General features: G+C 43.4%; 1 protein-coding gene across 1 annotated transcript in view; it reads left to right on the forward strand.

Moving 5' to 3' along the window:
- The first annotated feature begins 7,788 nt into the window (after nucleotides 1-7,788).
- The window catches only part of IPO8 (importin 8), a 43,269-nt gene continuing 29,711 nt past the window's right edge, over nucleotides 7,789-21,346 (forward strand). The window contains exons 1-6 of the mRNA XM_089671734.1: nucleotides 7,789-8,021; nucleotides 11,381-11,462; nucleotides 11,657-11,813; nucleotides 17,620-17,778; nucleotides 17,882-18,038; nucleotides 19,766-19,855. Of these exons, the coding sequence (XP_089527860.1) occupies nucleotides 7,938-8,021; nucleotides 11,381-11,462; nucleotides 11,657-11,813; nucleotides 17,620-17,778; nucleotides 17,882-18,038; nucleotides 19,766-19,855 (729 nt within the window). The 5' untranslated portion in view covers nucleotides 7,789-7,937. The remainder of the gene's footprint in view (nucleotides 8,022-11,380; nucleotides 11,463-11,656; nucleotides 11,814-17,619; nucleotides 17,779-17,881; nucleotides 18,039-19,765; nucleotides 19,856-21,346) is intronic.

Genomic DNA, 21,346 nt, shown 5'->3' on the forward strand with positions numbered 1-21,346 from the left:
ATCCTGAGACCAAATGCTTACTGGTGTTAAATGTCTGATGTTGCCAATACGATTTGTAATCCAGTCCTCCCAACGCTTTGGTGTTCTTGCCCACCTTTGTGTACTCCAGTGTTTCTCAACTCCAGTCCTCATGGACCCCCAACAGGTCATGTTTTCAGGATTTCCATTATTTTGCACAGGTGATTTGATCAGTTTCACTGCCTTAGTAATTACCACAGCTGTTTCATCTGAGGGAAATCCTGAAAACATGACCTATTGGGGGTCCATGAGGACTGGAGTTGAGAAACACTGGTGTACTCCAATGCCTCTTAACATTGTCCATAGCAAAAAATAAAACAGCAAAGCTGGCGGGAGCCCCTGAAAATGGGCACAGCACCTGCACAGACCTAGACCTCTGTAGGAGGGATGGTAGGATGCCTCAGGATGGACAACACTGATGCAGAACTTAGAACTGTGAGCTGGATATGGTGGAAACCCCTCATAATGGGGACAGGAGGAGATCAGGACCATACTGCAAGGATGGCGGGAAGCTTCCTAATAGCACACAGCAGAACAGAGCCAGAGCATAGCACAGATGTTGAGACCCCTTATGATGGGCATAGCAAATAAGTAGACCCAGAAACTTTGCATGGATGGTGGGAACCCCTCAATAGGCACAGATCTGTAGATCTAGGAACTCAGTGCATGGATTATGGGAATGCTTTATAACCGGTATCGTGGATGCATAGACAGATGTGGTGCATGTATATTGGGACCCCATCATAATGGGCAAAGGAGGTGTGAAGAGCCAGAAACTCAGCACATATCTCTCCAATAGGGAAAGAGCTAGAAGTCTCAAGTTTAATTGTCCAGCATCTACCAAATAATTTTTTAGCAAACAAGCCCATTGAAACAGATACACTTTCTAAAAAAATTGCCACCCCCCCCCCCCCAGCCAATCATTCATGGAGCCCAAAGCTTTATAAAACATAATACACCCACTGTTTCAAGTTGCTCTAGAACTAGCAATACATCTTCTCTACAACCCAAGTTACAAGGCAGATTTTGGGTAACCCCCTCAACAAAGATGTCCAACGGAAAACATCTAAAGGAATGCAGAACCTGGACTATTAGAATCCTGCAGGTAGAACAGCTGACTGATAATTCTAATCACTCCCATACGGATTCACTCTACACGGACACAAAGCCATACTGTATTCAGATTAAAAAAAAAAAAAGGACTTGCAACAAAGTTCATTAAAATCCTTGCAATGTACATAGATCACACAGAGGGGATTTATTTTTGAGTTACCCTTTAACTCTTGCCAACCAGCTTGGGGTGTTCTCACTCCAGTTACATTTGCTAGAACACAGTGAAAATACTCAAAATCCAGCAGATAAAGCAGTACTAGCACACTGCAGATCTGTGAACCCCTTCTCAGGGACCTCAGCAAAGTCTCAGATACACTGCTAGGCGGCAGCTCATTCATTCACCAAAACTGAAGTTTTGTGGATTGTCCCTTTAAGGAGAACATACTTAAAGAGCCTAGGTGTGCATAAGACTTGAGCACAAAGTACTTTGGGGACAGGGATTTGCACTTTGTCATTCATTTTTTTTTAAAAACACAGCACCCCTAAATGCCCAGTAATTATGCTGTAAATAAGCCCTACACAAGGTTTTCAACATGGAGCAGCTTTCCTAGGGCCACCTCTACTCAACAGAACTAATTATGTAAACCATTTTTAGGACTCATTACTGACCATAAGCCTTCACTAGGCACCGATCCCAACTCCTCCAAAGCTGGGCTTGTTGCTTCTCAGACCTTTAAATTGGCTCTCATAAATGTAGCCACACCCTCTACACACCTGCACACATTCCACCAATCACCTGTCAATCAGACATGGAGACTCCTGAATCTTGGCAATGTCACAGCATAGCTTTCAGGACTCCTTTTCATTGAGCGTGGATGCACACTATAACGCAGGCGCGTTCATTAAGGGCAGGATCACACTGCAACAACCTACCTATTACTGTCCCCTCTAAAAATGCACATCAGACGCATTGGTTTGCTGTGGCATCAAAAATGCCTAATTGCACCTCAACACACCTTTTTTTGTGCATTAGGCTGTCCATCCAAATGAACGGGCTACCTTAACCACTTGTCTATTGGGCACTTTTACCCCCCTTCCTGCTCTGGGCAATTTTCAGCTTTTAGGGCTGCCGCACTGTGACAATTTCATGATCATGCAACAGTATACCAAAATGAAATTTTTAGCATTTTTTACACAAATAGAGCTTTCTTTTTGTTGTTTAATCACCACTGGATGTTTTATTTTTTACACCATAAGCCCTCATGCACACTTGAAGTTTTTACAGCGGCTGTTGTTGACTTGTGATGTGTTTTTCTACAGCTAGTAAACCCCCCAGCCAGAGGCAGACTGACAACTCATGGGGCCCCCGGGCAATAGGGGATCATGGGGCCCCAGTGTACTTGCCCAAACTCAAAAAAGCCTACGAAAAAGGTACCAGGGGCATCTCATGGGGCCCCCTACTGACCCCGGGCCCTGGGGCAGTGCCCGAGTTTCCAAATGGTCAGTCTGCCCCTGTTATCCTATGTGTCCATGCACGCATAGACTATAATCAATGTTTTTTGGCTGGAAAAAAACCCAGGACTAGTGGGTTTCTAGAGGAGTTTTGTAGCTGTAAAAACGCTCTAATGTTGCAAAATGTGGTGAAATGCGGTAAAACGCCACAAGCCGGCGTTTTTGGATGTTTTTTTGACACTCCCCCAAAAAAACACAAACACGGGAAAACGCCACTAATTGCGGCAAAACGCTGCTAAACGCTAATGCAAACATGCAAAAAAAAGCTGAAAACTCATGTTTTTAACGTCAATTTACAGTTAACTTTACTAGCGTTATCAAAACGTCAAGTGTGCATGAGGGCTAAACAAAAAAGACTGAAAAATGTTGAAAAAAAAGACGTTTTTCTTTGTTTCTATTATAAAATTTTGCAAACAGGTAATTTTTCTCCTACACTGATGTACATTGATGAGGCTGCACTGATAGGCAGCACTGATGGGCACTGATAGGCTGCACTGATAAGGCAGCACTAGTGGGCATTGATGAGGATACACTGATAGGCAGCACTGATGGGCACTGATAGGCTGCACTGGTGAGGCAGCACTAGTGGGCATTGATGAGGATACACTGATAGGCAGCACTGATGGGCACTGATAGGCTGCACTGATGGGCACTGATAGGCTGCACTGATGAGGCAGCACTAGTGGGGATTGATGAGGATGCACTGATATGCAACACTGATAGGCGGCAATGATGGACACGGACTGATGGCACTGATGGGCAACACTGCTGGGCACTTTTGGGGCTGCAGTGATAACCAGTGCCCTGTTTATCAGTGTAGATTTCCGCTTTCACAGTTGCTGGTTATCAGCACTACTTTCCTCACGCTATGACAGCATGAGGAAAGTACTGCCGATAACTTGCAAGTGTATTTACATGGTTTTCAGTTGTGATTGGACACAGCTGATCATGTGGTAAAAGGCCACTGTGATTGGCCCTTTACCAAGTCATGTGAGCTGTGTCCAAAGGACACAGCTGATCATAGACAGTGCCGGGTGTGTGTCGCTTGGTGCGCGTTCTGGGAGGATGTCATATGACGCCCTCCCAGAACTGGACAATCGTGCTGTAGCTGTCATTTGGCTCACGTGCAGCTAAGAAGAGGTTAATCCAGTGCATGTTAGTGTGTGGTGCTTGCATCAGCCACATTAAGCCTGCTTCACATCTATGCAGGTTACTGTTAATTTTTATTTTCTTGGTGCATTTTGAGGTTTTTTTCACAAGTGTTCTGATGCGCTTTGCAGGTGTCTGTTGTCTTGCGGGAGAAACCAGCAAAAATACAGCAGAAACACATCACAAATGCAAGCTCTGCTTTTTTTTTATGCGTTTCCACTGAAGTCTATGGAACCAAAAACACAACCTGCTGCGGGGAAAAAAGTACCTGACCATTTCCAAAATGGTGGAAAACCCACAAATGTGAACGTGACCCATAGGAAACCATTTTAAATGGACTTTAATGCGGTTCTGCAAAACTGAAAAATTCATAGGTGTGAACCAGGCCTGAGGCCTCATTTACACTGGCAGATAGGAATGAGCTCAGGCACATTTGGATCCAAATCCAAAACCCACCTGAGTGAGTCTGCCAGGGATCTGTCACCTATACTGGGCCAAACCATCTACGGCTAGGGCTTTCCCAACCCACAGATGCATGTATAACGAGGTGCTACAATTTAATTCCCAGAATGGACTGAAAAAAAATGATCCAATACCTCAGCATTTTTTTCACTGCATTTTCTTTTCAATTCTTCTGCCATCATTTGCACATTCAATGTTCGATCTGAGTGTAGGAGGGTTCGCATGTTCACATTTGCATCCATCCATTGCGTTTTGGCTGCCCACGTCTTATATCATCGTAGACATCTCCCCGTCCCTCCACTTGCCTACCTGGCACTTATACCCCCTTCCTGCCCAGACCAATTTTCAGCTTTCAGCGCTCTCACACTTTGAATGACAATTGTGCGCTCATGCAACACTGTACCCATATGAAATTTGTATTAATCTTTTCACACACACATAGAGCTTTGTTTTGGTGGTATTTAATCACCACTGGGTGTTTTATTTTTTGCGGTATATAAACAAAAAAGAGTAACAAAAAAGTTTTTCTTTGTTTCTATTATAAAATTATAATAAGCTATAAAACAGGTAATTTTTCTCCTTCACTGATGTGCATTGATGAGGCAGCACCGATGGGCACTGATGAGGTGGCGCTGGTAGGCAGCACTGATGAGGTGGCACTGATGATGCTGTACTGATATGCAGCAATGATGGGCATTGATAGGCGGCACTGATAGGCGACACTGACGGGCGGCGCTGACTGACGGCACTGACTGGTGGCACTGATGGGCACATCCAGGGGTGGACTGACAACTCATGGGGCCCCCGGGCAATAGGGGATCATGGAGCCCCTGTGTCCACGCTCAAAAAAGCCTATAAAAAAGGTACCAGGGGCATTTCATGAGGCCCCCTACTGACCTACTGGCAGTGCTCAAATGGTCAGTCCGCCCCTGGGCACAACTGCTGGGCAGCACTAATGGGTGGCACTGCTAGGGGGCACTGATGGGTGACACTGCTGGACGGCACTGAAGGCACTGATCATGAGTGCCCTGATGATCAGTGTGGATCTGCTCTGTGACAGCTGCCGGTTATTAGCAGTACTTTCCTCACGTTGTGACAGCATGAAGAAAGTGCTGCCAATAACCGGCAACTGTATTTACTCGGTGATCTGCTGTGTCTGATCACAGAGATCGCTGGATGCGCGCCACTGGGAGGGTGTGTTCTGGGGGGACATCATATCATGCCAGCCCAGAACTGGACAGCCGTGCTGCAGCCGTCATTCAGCTATAGCACAGTTGGCTAGTGGTTAAACTGCCTATGCCATTCAAAAACACTTAATTTCTACATGGAATGTTCCCCATAAGCCTTTGCACTTTTTAGGGAGGTTTTTTTGGTCAAAAAACCTTCCAAAAACACCAGTTTGCACCATTTTACCACGTTTGGCCACGTTTTTCATTGTTAGAGCATTTTTGCAACTAAAAAACTCTTCTAGAAACTTAGGCTGGCCATACATTATACAATTATCTGCAGATTTTTGGTTTAGATTTACCAAAAACCATATAATAGGAGGACAAACCTAAACAAAACTTTCAGTTGTATCCAATTAGGCAGGCCCTTGCACTACATAGTTGAAGGTAAATCTAAAGGAAATTGGGCAGAAAATCTGCAGATAATTGTATAATGTATGGCCAGCCTTACTAGTTTTGGTTTTTTTTTCAGCCAAAAAACATCCCAGCTAAAAAAACGTTGATTACAGCCTATGTGTGCATGGACCCATAGGATAACATTCTGGGGAGTTTATTGACTGTAGAAAAAAACGCCAAACGTGAAAAACAGCTGCTGTAAAAACGTCCAGTGTGCATGAGGACTAACAAAGTCCCTGAGCCTTTCCAGGAATGCAACAGATGTGAACGTGTCTCATAGGAAACCATGTTAAATGGACTGTAGGGCATTTCTGCAAAAAAAGCACTGAGGGCCAGTTCACACCACAAAAACGCACTCCAGATGCATTCCGGATACGTTTTTGCTGACAGTTCCACCACACGCAGTTCTGGTGCAATTTTGATGCAGTTTGCTATGTTCTAGTATGGCTCTGTGCAGAAGAAAATGCAGCATGTTCTACTTTTCTTTCTGCACCATTTTGCTTGAGGTGATTGTAGCCGTATTAGTGAAAAAGTATCACGGACAGTACTCAGTTGTTTCTTTCTGCACCAGAAACTGACTGTAACTCAGTGGCGTCCCGAGGCAGGTGCGGGGGGTGCACGCTGCACGGGGTGACACTGACCAAACGGGGTGACACCGGACCCACTCCACGAACAGGTAAGTTGTAAAGCAAGTTGACGATCCCCGCAGGATTGATCCGATCCATCCTGCGGGGATCGTCGGCTTTCTTTACAACTTACCTTTTTGTGGAGCGGGTCTGGTGTCACCCCGTATAAGTTGCGTGCCGACAATCCCTGCAGGATGGATCGGATCTGCGGATTGGGGAGCATAATGGATCGCAGTCCAATCCATTATGCTCAATCTGCAGATCCATTTCATTCTGCGGGGATCGTCGGAGGGGGTGTCACCAGGTATTATCGCACCGGGTGACACCAACCCTAGGGACGCCCCTGCTGGAATTGACTGCACTGGTGTGAACTAGGGCCACTGGAATACATGGAAAACACTTTGCATGCAGTTTTGATGCAGAAAAAAATGCACTGGACTGCATCTAGCGTGAACTAGCCCTAAAAAACGCATTGGTGTGAACCAGGGGTAACAGGAATTTCCTTCCCTTTGGAGGGATTTCCTTTTACTTCCTGTTTTGGGACTGAAAGTGAAGGGAAATCTCCCCAATGGGACCTAGATGGCAAAATAAATGAATAAAATGACAGTGGATTTATCCCTCCCTCTTTCTCTATCCAAAATGATAAAAAAAAAGCTTCTGTCATTATCTCTACTTTAGGGTTGGCGTAGATGGGTGTTGTTCTCCTGCTGTTAAAGCACAGCTCCGCGGATTCCTATTGTCCTCAATTGTACATCGTCAATGGCGGTTCTGAGGCTGTTTGACCTTCACTGCGTTTCTTTGGACGCAGGCGGTCCCATTGTGATGAATTAGTATGCAAAGCAGGTCACATGACAACATTTCTGTGCTGTTTTGTGTTCAGACATGACGGATAGAGTTTGGTAACAATGCCCAGTGTGCAGGAAGAAGCAGCCTTTTATTATTGGCTATACTGTATGTGTGTATCAGGTAAAATAGCATGCTAACAAGCCAAGTCATGCCTTAACTAGAGTGTGAAGAAGAATACAAATCAAATTCCTGTCAGGTTTTACATCTGTCGGTGATCCCCTATTGGAGATTTAGCCCCACTTCCTGCCCTTGTGACACCGATACAAGAATAGGAGGGGAGTGCCTGATGTGAAGTCACGAGCAGAAAGAAATACCCTGCCAGCAACCTTCTCCTCCTCTCGAATGTTATACTTTGTGTCACAGAAGGAAAGTATCCTGCGCACACTGACATTATCACAATGTTTCATTTGTCACTTTGACATCCCGCCCTCCACAAGGACCTCATTCCGACCCCTCCAGCTCCCACTTCTGGGTGTTCTGTCTCGTAGTGCGCATGCTCATCCGTACAGTATGGCCGCCTGGAGTGTTTGATGGATTCCGTACGGCGCGATAGTTTGCGGCAGCAGTGTGAGGAGTCCGGTCGTAAAGTGATACTTTGATGCCCGGCATTCGCTATTGAGCCGAGTGATCAGCTCTGATTCCCACAGCAATGGATCCGAACCGGATCATTCAGGCCCTGCGGGGGACCATAGACCCCAAGATGAGGCTGGCGGCCGAGAACGAGCTCAACCAGGTGGGGGTAGTCACTGGGCTGACACCATCCTGGGGTAATCCTGTCATTACATGGGGTACATCATGGGGTAACAATGTAAGATAGGGGTACATCATTCTACCCCCTCAGGGGTAATAGTGTAAGAGAGGGGTACACCATTCTGCCCCCCCTCCCTGGAGTAAGAGAGGGGTACATCATTCTACCCCCCCTCCCAGGGGTAATAGTGTAAGAGAGGGGTACACCATTCTGCCCCCCCTGGAGTAAGAGAGGGATACATTATTCTACCCCCCCCTCCCAGGGGTAATAGTGTAAGAGAGGGGTACATCATTCTACCCCCCTCCCTGGAGTAAGAGAGGGGTACATCATTCTACCCCCCTCCCTGGAGTAATAGTGTAAGAGAGGGGTACACCATTCTGCCCCCCTCCTTGGAGTAAGAGAGGGGTACATCATTCTGCCCCCCTCCCTGGAGTAAGAGAGGGGTACATCATTCTACCCCCCTCCCTGGAGTAATAGTGTAAGAGAGGGGTACATCATTCTACCCCCCCAAGGGGTAATAGTGTAGGAGAGGGTTACATCATTCTATCCCCTGAGGGAAATAGGATAAGGGAGGAGTACATCATTCTGCCCCCCCAGGGGTAATAGGGCTGGGGAGGAGAAACAGATACATAATTCTGTCCCCAACTCAGGGACAACCATGTAAGGGAGGAGTACATTATTTTGCCCCCCCCCCGGGGGTAATAGTGTAAGTGAGGGGTATATCATTCTGCCCCCGCAGGGGTAATAGGGCTTGGGAGGGGTAACAGACATAGACTTTAGGGGTAATAGTATAAGGGAGGGGTACATCAATCTGCCTCCCCCAGGGGTAATAGTGTAAGGGAGGTTTACATCATTCTGACCCCTATGAGTGATAGTATAAGGGAGGTGGTACATCATATTCTCCCCCCCCTCCACACCACCTTTAGGGGTAATAGTATAAGGGAGGGGTACATCATTCTGCCCCCCAGGGGTTATAATATAAGGGATGGGTACATCATTCTGCCCCCCCAGGGGTAATAGTGTAAGGCAGGGGTACATCATTCTGCCCCCCAGGGGTTATAATGTAAGGGAGGGGTACATCATTGTGCCCCCCGGGGGTTATAATGTAAGGGAGGGGTACATTATTCTGCCCCCAGGGGTAATAGTGTAAGGGAGGAGTACATCATTCTGCCCCCCCAGGGGTGATATGGGTGGGGTGTGCAATCTCCCCACCCAACCCAGGAGTGGTATTGTAAAGGAGGGGTTCATCATTCTTCGTTGTGTAAGGGGTAATAGTGTAGAGGAAGGGTACACCCCCCTCCCCAGTGGGAGACAGGATAAGGGAGAAGTACATATTTCTCCCTCCCAACCCAGGAGTGATTGTGTAATGGAGGGGTACATCAGTCTGCTCCCCTATCCCCCTAGGGTATTAGGGTAAGGAAGGGGTGCATTATTCCCCCCCCAGTGGTGATAGCGTAAGGGAGGGGTACATGACTCTGCCCTCATAGAGGTGATAGTGTAAAGGAGGGGGTATATTATTGTACCCCCAACGTATAATTTTGCACTGCAGCGCTAATTATGTAGAAGTTATCGTCAGAGAAATTTCTGCAGCTTTAGAGAGAATGATGCCAATTGCCAGAGATGGATGGCCTTGAGAGAGCAGATAAAATGACCTGGTGTGTAAATCCCTTTGTATCTGCCCAGGGCTTTATATGAATGTATACATATACAGTTGTGCTCAAACGTTTGCATATCCTGGCAGAAATTGTGACATTTTGGCATTTATATTAAAAATATGATTGATCATGCCAAAACACTGTCTTTTATTTGAGGATAGTGATCATATGAAGCCATTTATTATCACATTGTTGTTTGGCTCCTTTTCAAATTTTAATGATAACAGAAATCAGCCAAATGGCCATGATCAAACGTTTCCATACCCTGGAGTGTTGGGCCTTGGTACAGACACACAGGTTAAAATGGCAATGAAAGGTTAATTTCCCACATCTGTGTCTTTTTAAATTGCAATTAGTGTCAGTGTATAACTAGCCAATGAGTTTGTTAGCTCTTATGTGGGTGCACTGAGCAGGTTAGATACTGAGCAATGGGTATCAGAAAAGAACTGTCAAAAGACCTGCTTTACAAGGTAATGGAACTTTATAAAGATGGAAAAGGATATAAAAAAAGATATCCAAAGCCTTGAATGTGCATGTCAGTACTGTTCAACAACTTATAAAGAAGTGGGAAATTTGGGGACCTCTTAATACCAAGGCAAGGTCAGGGAGAGAAAGAAAGATTGCAGCCATAACTGACAGAATGATTGTTCAGGATACAGAGATAAACCCACAGGTAACCTCAGAAGAAATACAGGCTGCTCTGAAAAAAGCATGGTGTGGTTGTTTTGTACTTGAACAAAAATGAGCTGCATAGTTGAGTTGCCAGAAAGAACTTTTTACTGTGCAAATGCCTCAAAAAAAAAAACTCAGTGAGGTGTGTCAAGGTATTGTTGGGCATATTGTCACTGGGCTTTTTGTGGCATTGGTGCAGTAAAGGCTTCTTTCTGGCAACTCAACTATGCAGCTAATTTTTGTTCAGGTATCATTGTGTTGTGCTTCTTAAAAACAACCACACCGTCTTTTCCCAGAGCAGCTTGTATTTCTCCTGAGGTTATCTGTGGGGTTTTCTTTGTATCCCAAACAGTTGTGGCTGCAGTCATTCTTTGTTTGGCTTGGTATAAAGAGATCCCCGAATTTTCCACTTAACAAGTGATTGAACAGTACTGACTTGAATATTAAAGACTTTGGACATTTTTTTTATATCCTTTTCCATCTTTACCTTGTTAAGCAGGTCTTTTGACAGTTCTCTTCTGATCCCCATGGCTCAGTATCTAACCTGCTCAGTGTATCCATGTAAGAGCTAACAAACTCAGTGACTATTTATACACTGACACTAATTGCAATTTAAAAAGCCACAGATGTGGGACATTAACCTCTAATTGGCATTTTAACCCGTGTGTGTCACCTTGTGTGTCTGTACCAAGGCCAAACATTCCAGGGTATGGAAACTTTTGATCATGGCCATTTGGGTGATTTCTGTTATCATTATGATTTAATAAGGAGCTAGTCATCAGTTACATATTCAATAGCAATGTCAAAATTTCATCATTTTTGCCAGGGTATGCAAATTTTTGAGGACAACTGTATACTTATATCTATAGGACACAGAACCTTTATCTTTAAGGGGGAAATATGGCTTCCCAAGATTCATACATGTAGAAATAATGTTCTGATTAATATTTACACAAACAGGATCTCCATATCAAGACATTTCTTGATGTGCATTCAATGTTTTTCTCTTCTCTCCAGTCTTACAAGATCATCAGCTTTGCTCCTACATTGCTGCAAATCATTGTGTCTGATCAGGTGGAGTTTCCTGTGCGACAAGCCGGTAAGTGTATACCTGTCATCTGTCATTTTGTTGCTGTATGTTAAGGTGTCCTCACAGTGGTGGTCATACACTCAACAGTCTGATTGTTATTGTTTCCACAGAAATTGCATGCAATAAATTCAATCTGCAAACAATCACTTTAATTGATGTTGTTATGTAGTTGAGATGCACTTTAATGAGCCCCTCTGTCATAGCTGCCATCTACCTAAAGAACATGGTGACACAGTACTGGCCTGACCGAGAACCCATGGCAGGAGAAGTCATCTTCCCATTCAACATACACGAAAATGACCGCCAGCAAATCCGTGATAACATTGTGGAGGGGATCATCCGCTCACCTGACCTTGTAAGGTATGGAGTAACTTTGATTGCTTATTTATCAAAGCTTAGATTCAAAGTGTTCCTGTAGCCTTGCCAACCAAGAGCCAGTTTCATTATCCTGGTTTGGGACATTGCTCTTCTTCGTTTTTCCTTTGTTACCATCACTATAGTGAAGAACTTCTTTGGTTCTGTACCTATATACTGGAACACACTCTCATTCTCTGCTAGACACTTGGGTAATACTTAATAATAACAGGAATGCGCTAATCATGAATACAATGTCAAATAATCCCAGACACAAAATATATATAAATCCAAAGTAATAAGTGCAAAAATAAATTAAAATAAAAATAATGTCCACAGATCTTCTATAAAGTCCAACCACCATAAAGTGACAAACAATACTGCAATCTTGTATAAATAATTGGCACCGTGAAGAAAATCCACCACTGACTAGATTAAATCAACTAACCAGAGCGATATGCTGATCAAATTATAAATCAGCATAATCGCTATTGCTGTAGGAGCAATGATCTGTTGAGGTTTCCAAAGGTTTGGGAGTAATACACTGCAATCAGCCAATCAACATGGATGAAGAAACTTTGATATCAACCGGACCTCCTCTCTCTCTCTCCTTAAATAAAGGCAATGCTCAGGGAATCAAGCCCACGGGGCCTAATGGATGTGACGTCAGGACGTTCTTCGAGACTATCGGCTGGGCTACCGTGGTGAGCGAGGCTCGTCCTTGTTATTTGCAGAGGCCGTCATTGCTAGTGTCGGCTTAGACACCTTTCTTGTGAGTTTGCATTTGGCATTTAATAAAGCTTATGTTTTAAAGAACGTATTGCACCAATATATTTCTTCTTGATTCCCCGAGCATTGCCTTTATTTATGGAGAGAGAGAGAGGAGATCCGGTTGATATCAAAGTTTCTTCATCCATGTTGATTGGCTGATTGCAGTATATTACTCCCAAACCTTTGGAAACCTCAACAGATCAACGCTCCCAGAACAATAGCGATTATGCTGATTTATAATTTGATCAGCATATCGCTCTGGTGAGTTTATTTAATCTATTCCGTGGTGGATTTTCTTCACGGTGCCAATTGTTTATACAAGGTTGCAGTATTTGTCACTTTATGGTGGTTGGACTTTATACAAGATTTGTGGACATTATTTTTATTTTTGCACTTATTAATTTGGATTTATATATATTTTGTGTCTGGGATTATTTGACATTGTATTCATGATTAGCGCATTCCTTTTATTATTAAGTATTTATACCTGATTTGGGTTAAGGTTTGCAGCTGAGTTGGAGATTTTTTTTGGCGCTTTTCTTAATATCACTATACTTGGGTAAAACTGCATGGTTTAGACACTGTTTATAAAAAATTTTTTATAAACTAGATTTGTCGGTAACTGTAAATCTCCACATAGAAAAATTCCTGACATGTCACAATTTACAGCAAAAGTATACTTTTCAGAAAAGCTCCACATTTTCTCATTAAAAAGCCATACTTTAGCTTTTCCTAAGCTGAGATGATGGCATCAATCTGCTGCAGGCAGGAGGTAGCATTTCCTCAGTGTCCTCTCCCCTATTGATCAGACTGCAACATTGTCATTTTGTAGCAAGTCACAAGATAAAAGGCTACAGCAGGGGCTGGTCCGTGCCAGGCATTTGTGAAAACAGCAAAAAAATGGGCACGGTAAGGCATTTTGATATTTGCATAATTCCAGCCCACGGCTTGTGTCAGGCTGAGAGGGCTTTTGGGAGGACAATTGAGGCAGGTTGCTGTGATGTTTTCTGTTTCAGTATTTTTATTAAGAAAGTTTTGGTTTTAAGAATATAACAAGCTCAAAATACGCCCTCGCAGGGGCAGAGCAGAACAATAACATATAAACAGAGACATCCTGCTGACTTGTATTAGTCAAATAACGAAATGTCCAATGACATCAAGAAGGAACGGCAAAAAAGCCAAACCAAATAGCAGCAGTAATCCAACAAAATATCGGAAAAAGAAGAGAAAAGAAAAAAGGTTATGTGACGATCGCGCGTCAGACCCCAGACCTTCTCACCAAACTCGTGACTGAAGTACTAGCCAATCTAAAACCACGATGTTATGTGCGTAACAATGTCACGCCCAGCTGCACCCTGCACACCGATTTTCCAGCTAATTGGACCACATTCGATACACCTGCAGCCTGGGAGCGTTTGTTACTGGGTCAGGTTAATTACGCAATTAACCCTTCACACTGCCACCACCTCCTTTTTGTATAGAGAAAGAGGAAACTCAGCAATACACTAGCATGATTGGTTAATCTTCGGTATACTGTTATCTCCGCAGACAGGTTATACAGAGGGTTAAACACTCAAAGTAGTGCTCTTCAGTGGCAGGGATTCGTAAGTTACATTAAAGAGCTATAGAAACAGTTCAACACTTTCAGAAAGTAAGATTTATTACTAAAAGGTCAAAAGGGTGCAGTAGAAATATTTACAGAAAAAAGATGTAACCAATATATATATATATATATATATATATATACATACAGATCACAACAGCACAGCAAACAGATAACAGAAATTTATGCAGATAAGTACTTGCCAAATAAATGCCTGGGGTTAAGCAGTTTCAAGTCTGATGAGCTCAAAAAGGATTTTTGGTCTCCACTCAGTTTCGATGTTACAGCGAGACTCGGCTTTCTCTCTCTCTGCGAGATGTTAAACGCAGGAGATCCTCACTTCTCTCTCTACACACAAAGCATAACAGCTTATTTCTACCCAAAGTCAACGGGGTGTCTCTTACAACAGAACCCAATTGCCTTATTTGGTAAAAGGATTGTGTAAAGGCAGGGAACTTAGCAACATACACTGAACGCATTCCTGAGGGAGGGGGAAATGAGGGGATAACATGAAGGATTCTTAACAAAATAAAGATCGTGTCTGCCTCTGGTGTGCACGATTGTTACACCTCCCCCCTCAGGTGGTTGCATAAGAGTTTAAGAGAAATACCAAAATGCAGAAGTTTGGAGCAAAATGGAGAACCGTGCCTCTCCCTGTGTGCATGATTGTTACAGGTTAGAGGAAAAGAAAAAGAAAATAAAACAAGAGGGAATCAGAAAGGAAACATGAAAGAAGGGAAACTAGAAGGATCACGGATCCGGGGCTAACATAGGCAGCGACTATAGGAGGCCATAACTAGTATGAGGCAGGGATGGCAAGGAATAAAGTATCAAAGATTCCCAATCCTTAAGGAATCTCAGATGAGAATCATGAAGAATGCTAGACATCTGTTCATTGAACAACATAGCATTCATCTGGGTCTTCACCCCCTGCAAGACAACCGAAGGGGTTCTCCAAGCTTGAGCTATAGCACGTTTGGCTGAAATAAAAAGATAGGATGCCAATTTCTGCTGAGACCTAGACAGACCCAAAATTGGGCAATGCAGGAGGGCCACCTTTGCATCCCTATGGACCGTAATATGAAATAGCGTTTGTAGCAAACCAAAAACCCTAGACCAGAAGCCTATCAATCGTGGGCATGACCACCAAATGTGCAGGACGTCCCCACGTAGACCACGGAAACACCTATCTCCGCCAGTCGGATTAAAGTGAGCAGTCCGAGCTGGGACCCAGTATCACCGCAGGAGAACTTCATAGGCTGCCTCAAGAGTGACTGTATTGAATGAACATTTCGCCACCATCCCCCAGGCCCTACGCCACTCCTCCGCCGCAATCAAGACGCCCAGATCTCACTCCCATTGAGAGACATAAGACGGGTGATGAGGAGGACCTACTGTTAAGAAAGGCATAAATTACAGAAATAAGGCCAGGGGACCCTGGGGAGTGCTGACAGACGTGTTCAAAGGGCGTTTTGCGGTAAGGATATGTAGAGGTACGACGGAGGGTTAAAACCCAGTGGCGCAACTGCAAATACCGATAATATTCCCGTGGCGGGACCCCCCTTGCCTCTCGAAGAGATTCCCATGATGGAAACCTACGAGCACTCATGAAATCATGTACAATGACAAAGCCATGGGAGGTCCACCAAGAGAAAGAAGGGGGATGTTCTAGGCCTGGTGGAAATAGAGGATTATGTGCAATCAGCAAAAATGGTAAAAACAATGATATCAAATTACCCGAATATTTAACAGAATGCCAGGTTCATAAACTGTGAAGCATGATAGGGCTCAAATCCGGAGGGCGCAACTTAGGCGGGAGCCAAAGCAATGCAGTTAAAGAAAGAGGAGCACAGTCGGGTAATTCCAGGAGTACCCATAACGGGATATCTGTCTTGGCATGAAGCATAGACAACTGGGAAATCAGAGCTGCCAAGTACTATCTAGAAATATGTGGAACTCCCAAACCTCCCTGTAATCTATGAGTATACAGAGTGGCTCTAGGCACTCTGGGACGCTTATGAGCCCAAATGAAATGGAGAATCCGGCTTTGCAGTACATGAAGAAAAGACGCAGGGACCTGAATAGGGAGAGTGCGGAAAAAGTACAAAATTTTCTGCAAGATAGTTATCTTGACAGCATTTATCCGGCCAATCCAAGATAAAGAAGGAAACTGCCAAGAATGAAGCAGGGAAGTAACAGAGTGCAATAAGGGGTAATAATTAGCCGAAAATGAGGCAGAGTAGGAGGAAGTAAGTGTAAGGCCAAGATAAGCCAGAGAATGGGATGCCCAACGGTAGGGAAATTGTGTCTGCAACCGTTCAACCAGGTCAGCAGGGAACATAATATTCAATGCCGTGGTTTTAGACAAATTAATGTGAAGGCCAGAAATAGTAAAAAAACGGTCCAATATGACCTGGAGATTGGGGAGAGTGATGAGAGGATTGGTTAAAACCAAAAGAGCATCATCTGCATAAAAGTTGGCCTTATATTGAGTGTCGGCATAGGGGACACCAGAAATATCCGGGTGATTTTGCTCTGATGTTTTCAAGAAGCTACGTACAGCACCCTGCTTGTCCATCTCACCAGCTGTGATCTGCCTGCATTGCATAGAGAAGTACAAAGACCCAGTGATGATGTAATGAAAACAGGTTTTATTGTGATTAGCTTGTTGATGAAGGGGGTAAATGAGAAGCCAAGGAAAGCAACATATTGACTGATTAAACTTAAATTGTTGCTAAACCCAGAACAGTAAAACCAGTCTGTATATGGAGTAAAGCTTGCTTGTTATATTCACTGTGGAACCTAAGCAGTTAATCTACCGCATTGTGTAAAAAGGCTGTTTGATCCTGTCTTCTCTGATCTCCCAGTCTGCTGCAGGTGGGAGGTAGCATTTCATCAGTCTCCTCTCCCCCAGTGACCAGACTGCAACATTGTAATTTTGTAGCAAGTCACAAGGTAAAAAGCTGCAGCAGGGGCTGATCCGTGCCAGACATTTGTGAAAACAGCCAAAAAACTGGGCACGGTTTACATGATTGTGTCATCTCTGAGCCAGCATCTCAAGTCTAGTAAGTAAATGGTAACCCTGGATGATGTCTGAACAGAGATGATTCCGTCCTGGTGTGAAAAGCATTGTCAGAGAGAGTACTGTCATTGTTGAGAGGGAAGAGGGAATAAATGTCTGAAAGTGTTACACTGATACGTTACTGACAGAACCCCAGATAGCAGTAAAGAACAGACAGGGGTTCTAATCCTTTTATGCACTATCCTAAACTAAGTAAAAAAAAAGTTTTTGTCCTGGATGTACACTTTAACTGTATAACCTACCTGACAGTACTCTGGCATATGATGTTGCTATAAAAGGTAAAAAAAAGACATCATGTCGCAATCTGTTGTCATAAATATAATAGTAAATGCATCAACTGTCTGGTGTTTCTGCAGGGCTCAGCTGACTCTCTGCTTACGCGTAATCATTAAACACGATTTCCCGGGGCGGTGGACCGGAGTGGTGGACAAGATCGGCTTCTACCTGCAGTCTCAGAACACTGGCAGTTGGCTGGGCAGTCTGCTCTGCCTATACCAGCTGGTGAAGACTTATGAGTGAGTGTCATTTTTTTGTTCGATAGCCACAGGGGAACTGCAATAATTATGGTGGAGGGAAAACCGACAATTGTAATCGTAAAATGTCTCCTGTTTCTTGCAGGTATAAGAAGGCAGATGAGCGAGCCCCTCTCATCGCAGCCATGCAGATCTTCCTGCCCCGTCTCCAGCAGCAGATTGTTCAGCTGCTTCCAGACCCCTCCCACTATTCTGTGTTGATGCAGAAGCAGATTCTGAAAATATTCTATGCCCTCATCCAGGTGAGCATTGGAGGATGTGCACAGTTGTACTGGCTAGTCTCCTGTAGTGAAATTGCTTACTTTCATTTCCATGCATTAGTGTGCATTAGAAGCTGCAGCAAGTCAGAGCCTGCTTCCTTTCCTGGTTAGAGGATGTCCAGCACTGTCCAGCACTATCCAGCTTTTTCTTGTGCAGCCTGATTGTCCTTGGCCCCCTGCTTTCATTTCATTTTTGTTCTTTTAACATCATGGTTCAATATCACACATGTACATTACCTAAAGAAGTCTGCATGCTAATACTGACTGCACAGGAACTCCCAGTCATCCAAACTGACATGCACTCAAGGCATTTTGATATTTGCATAATTCCAGCCCACTGCTTGTGTCAGGCTGAGGGGGCTCTTGGGAGGATAATTGAGGTAGGCTGCTGTGATGTTTTCAAGAAGCAACGTACAGCACCCTGCTGGTCCATCTCACCAGCCGTGATCTGCCTGCATTGCATAGAGAAGCATAAAGACCCAGCGATGATGTAATGAAAACAAGTTTTACTGTGATTAGCTTGTTGGTGAAGGGAGTAAATGAAAAGCCAAGGAAAGCAACGTATTGACCGAGTAAACTTAAATTGTTGCTAAACCCACAACAGTAAAGCTAGCCTGTATATGGAGTAAAGTGTGCTTGTTATACTCACTGTGGAACCTAAAGGGTTAATCATTGTGTAAAAAGGCTGTTTGATCCTGTCTTCTCTGATCCTCCCCTTCCTCTACTGTCCCCAATCCACCTGCTTATAGTACACAGCCTTGGGGGCAAACTGCACATGCTCTGTTTGGTGTGTATTGCTGGAGAGTTTTTTTTTTTTTCTTGGGAGAGTGTATGTGATCAGCACAGGGCCAATTGGCACTGTCCAGACAGAGGATCAGGGGTCCTGCAGCCTCATAGCACAGTCAGAAAAGAATAAAAACCCCTCCTACAAGCTTTAACCAGTACTCAGCTGAACACGGATAGACGTCACAAGACTGCTCTAACTGCTGATGAAAAAAGGTATTTAGCAGTTTATATTTTCTAAAATAATTTAATTTCTATGTTCTTTGCACCAGATGGAGTGAATGCAGAGTTCTGGGTTTAGTAACACTTTGAGCTTTAAATTTTATCTAAACCCAGGAAAATGTAATATATTGCAGCTTACCAGTCCTTAGATGTGGTAGCTACAGTCGTTTTTCTTTTTTCATATGTACATTTTCTGCAAGTACAGAACAATACCTGCTGATCCTGTCAGAGTTCCAGCCTACTTGTAACTTCCTGTGTGCTGAACTGAGATCTCAAACAATGCTATCAGCTTTGCTGGCTGTCTTTTTTTTTAACTCAATAACATCTCCCCCTATGTTTTGTACAGTATATGTGTGGAGGAAAAAGGTGTTTGTAATTCAAATCGAAATAGCAGCCTATTGTGAAGATGTTGCTCCTCCATAGATACAGTGCATTGAGTGATTGTTGTCACCCTAGGACAGGAATTGTGTTACTGGCAGGTTCACCAAGTGCAAATAATGAAGGAAAAAAGCCTGGAAAAAAAAAGTAAAGCGGAATTTCACTCTTTCAATCAACATGGACTATTTGTAATTCTTATGCTGCTAGCGTCAATAAATGGATAGGAAAGTATATCATATTTGCAGGAAAGTATTCTTTGTGAACATTGCCTATTATGCCAGTGTGTACACATTTTACAGAGATTTTATTTTTCCTTCTTTCTGCAGTACACTCTGCCGCTTCAGCTGGTAAACAATCAGACCATGACGCAATGGATGGGAATATTTAGCAGTATTGCTGATCGGGATGTTCCTCCTGTGAGTGTAAACATTAAAAATACATTAACAAAGCTTTAAAGGCTTAATGTGGAACTGAACTTAAAAAGTGAAGACTTGTTATGTTATAGGGAAAAATCGAAAATGTTAAGTGTGCTTAAGCAGTAGCCTGAAAAATGTATCTTTTAATCTGGAATCTATTATTAAAAATTTAGGGATGCACTGATACTGACCGTACTTGCATGCAAGAAAATGCTCTCGATACTGGAAACCGATACTTTCTGGTGCAATTTGCGTCAATTCAAAATACAAATTGCACCTCAAAGAATAGCATGCGATTTGAACAGGAATGCGATTCCTGTCCAAATTTCATGCGTTTTTTCCCACTGCTTCTGTGTGAACCCAGGCTTATCTCGAATCACTACTGTCCTGCTCAGTGTTCAGCTTGCTGGAGAAGAGGGTGTACCTGAGGACCTGCAGAGAAGGATTTTCCTGCTTCTTTCTTAGAATCTGTGTTTCCTCTACCCCCCTGTTGCTGCCTGATTATTCCCCCACCAGTCATCAGACCACCAATCATCAGGGGCCAGCTCTGACATAAGAAATCAAATCCGTACATTTACCAGGATAGCTGCCTCCACACAGAGATAAAACGCAGAACAAAGCATAGTAAATTGGTATTGGGGATGTCTGCAGGTAGACCACAGAAAGTACTGATGATGTGCTCTTTGTCTGTGCTTGCCTTTTTGGGCACAGTTTCCACATTTCAATTCCTTTCTAGGGTTCATCTCTAGCAAAAATAATATATTTTTAGCTTGGAGTAAAGTGGCAAAGAGACATAATTTGTCAAGTTTTTATTTCCAGGTCTGTGACCCATTGGGGAAATGTTCTGTCATTTCCTGTCACTGTGATACCTGTACAAGAATGAGTGGGGTATGGTGGTCACTGGGACAGGGAGGCACAGACAGCAATGGAGACAGTATTCAAAGTTGTAACACTTCTCCACTCTACTACAAATGTGTTGTAGTTTATGTGTGTGTTGGAGAGCTTTCTCATCACTTTTAAGATTTATAGGGAAATTCCTGGCATTTAACCTTCTTTCTCCCAAACACAATATGTACCTTTTCCTGTATTCTTCTACCCAGTCTGAAGACATCAGCAGTACTTCCTCTTCCTCATCTGGTAGCAGTGGGGGGCAAGGTTACTTTCTTGACTGAGCAGCACTCCCGTAATGTTTAAAATAATTAATATGTGTCACGCTCCACTAAATGAATTAAATTATTTATAAAGTGCAATATGTGCTTAATTTAACCATATACTATATAGTTCATTAACAAAATATATATTGGAATAAACAAAATCTGTGAATGATATAAATATCAACCAGTGATTGTGATATATTTAAAAATCTATAATATGAAAAAAATGTATAAAGTATATATAAAAAAATTTATATTATTCAAAAAATGTCCAATAATTAACATAAACCCACTTTAGTGTCCACTCCGTGAAAATATTCAAAAAACTGGATGTCAT

This window comes from Staurois parvus, unplaced genomic scaffold (genome assembly GCF_062004578.1).
Source record: "Staurois parvus isolate SC_StPar_1 unplaced genomic scaffold, SC_StPar_1.0 ptg000114l, whole genome shotgun sequence".
NCBI classification, from domain to species: domain Eukaryota; kingdom Metazoa; phylum Chordata; class Amphibia; order Anura; family Ranidae; genus Staurois; species Staurois parvus.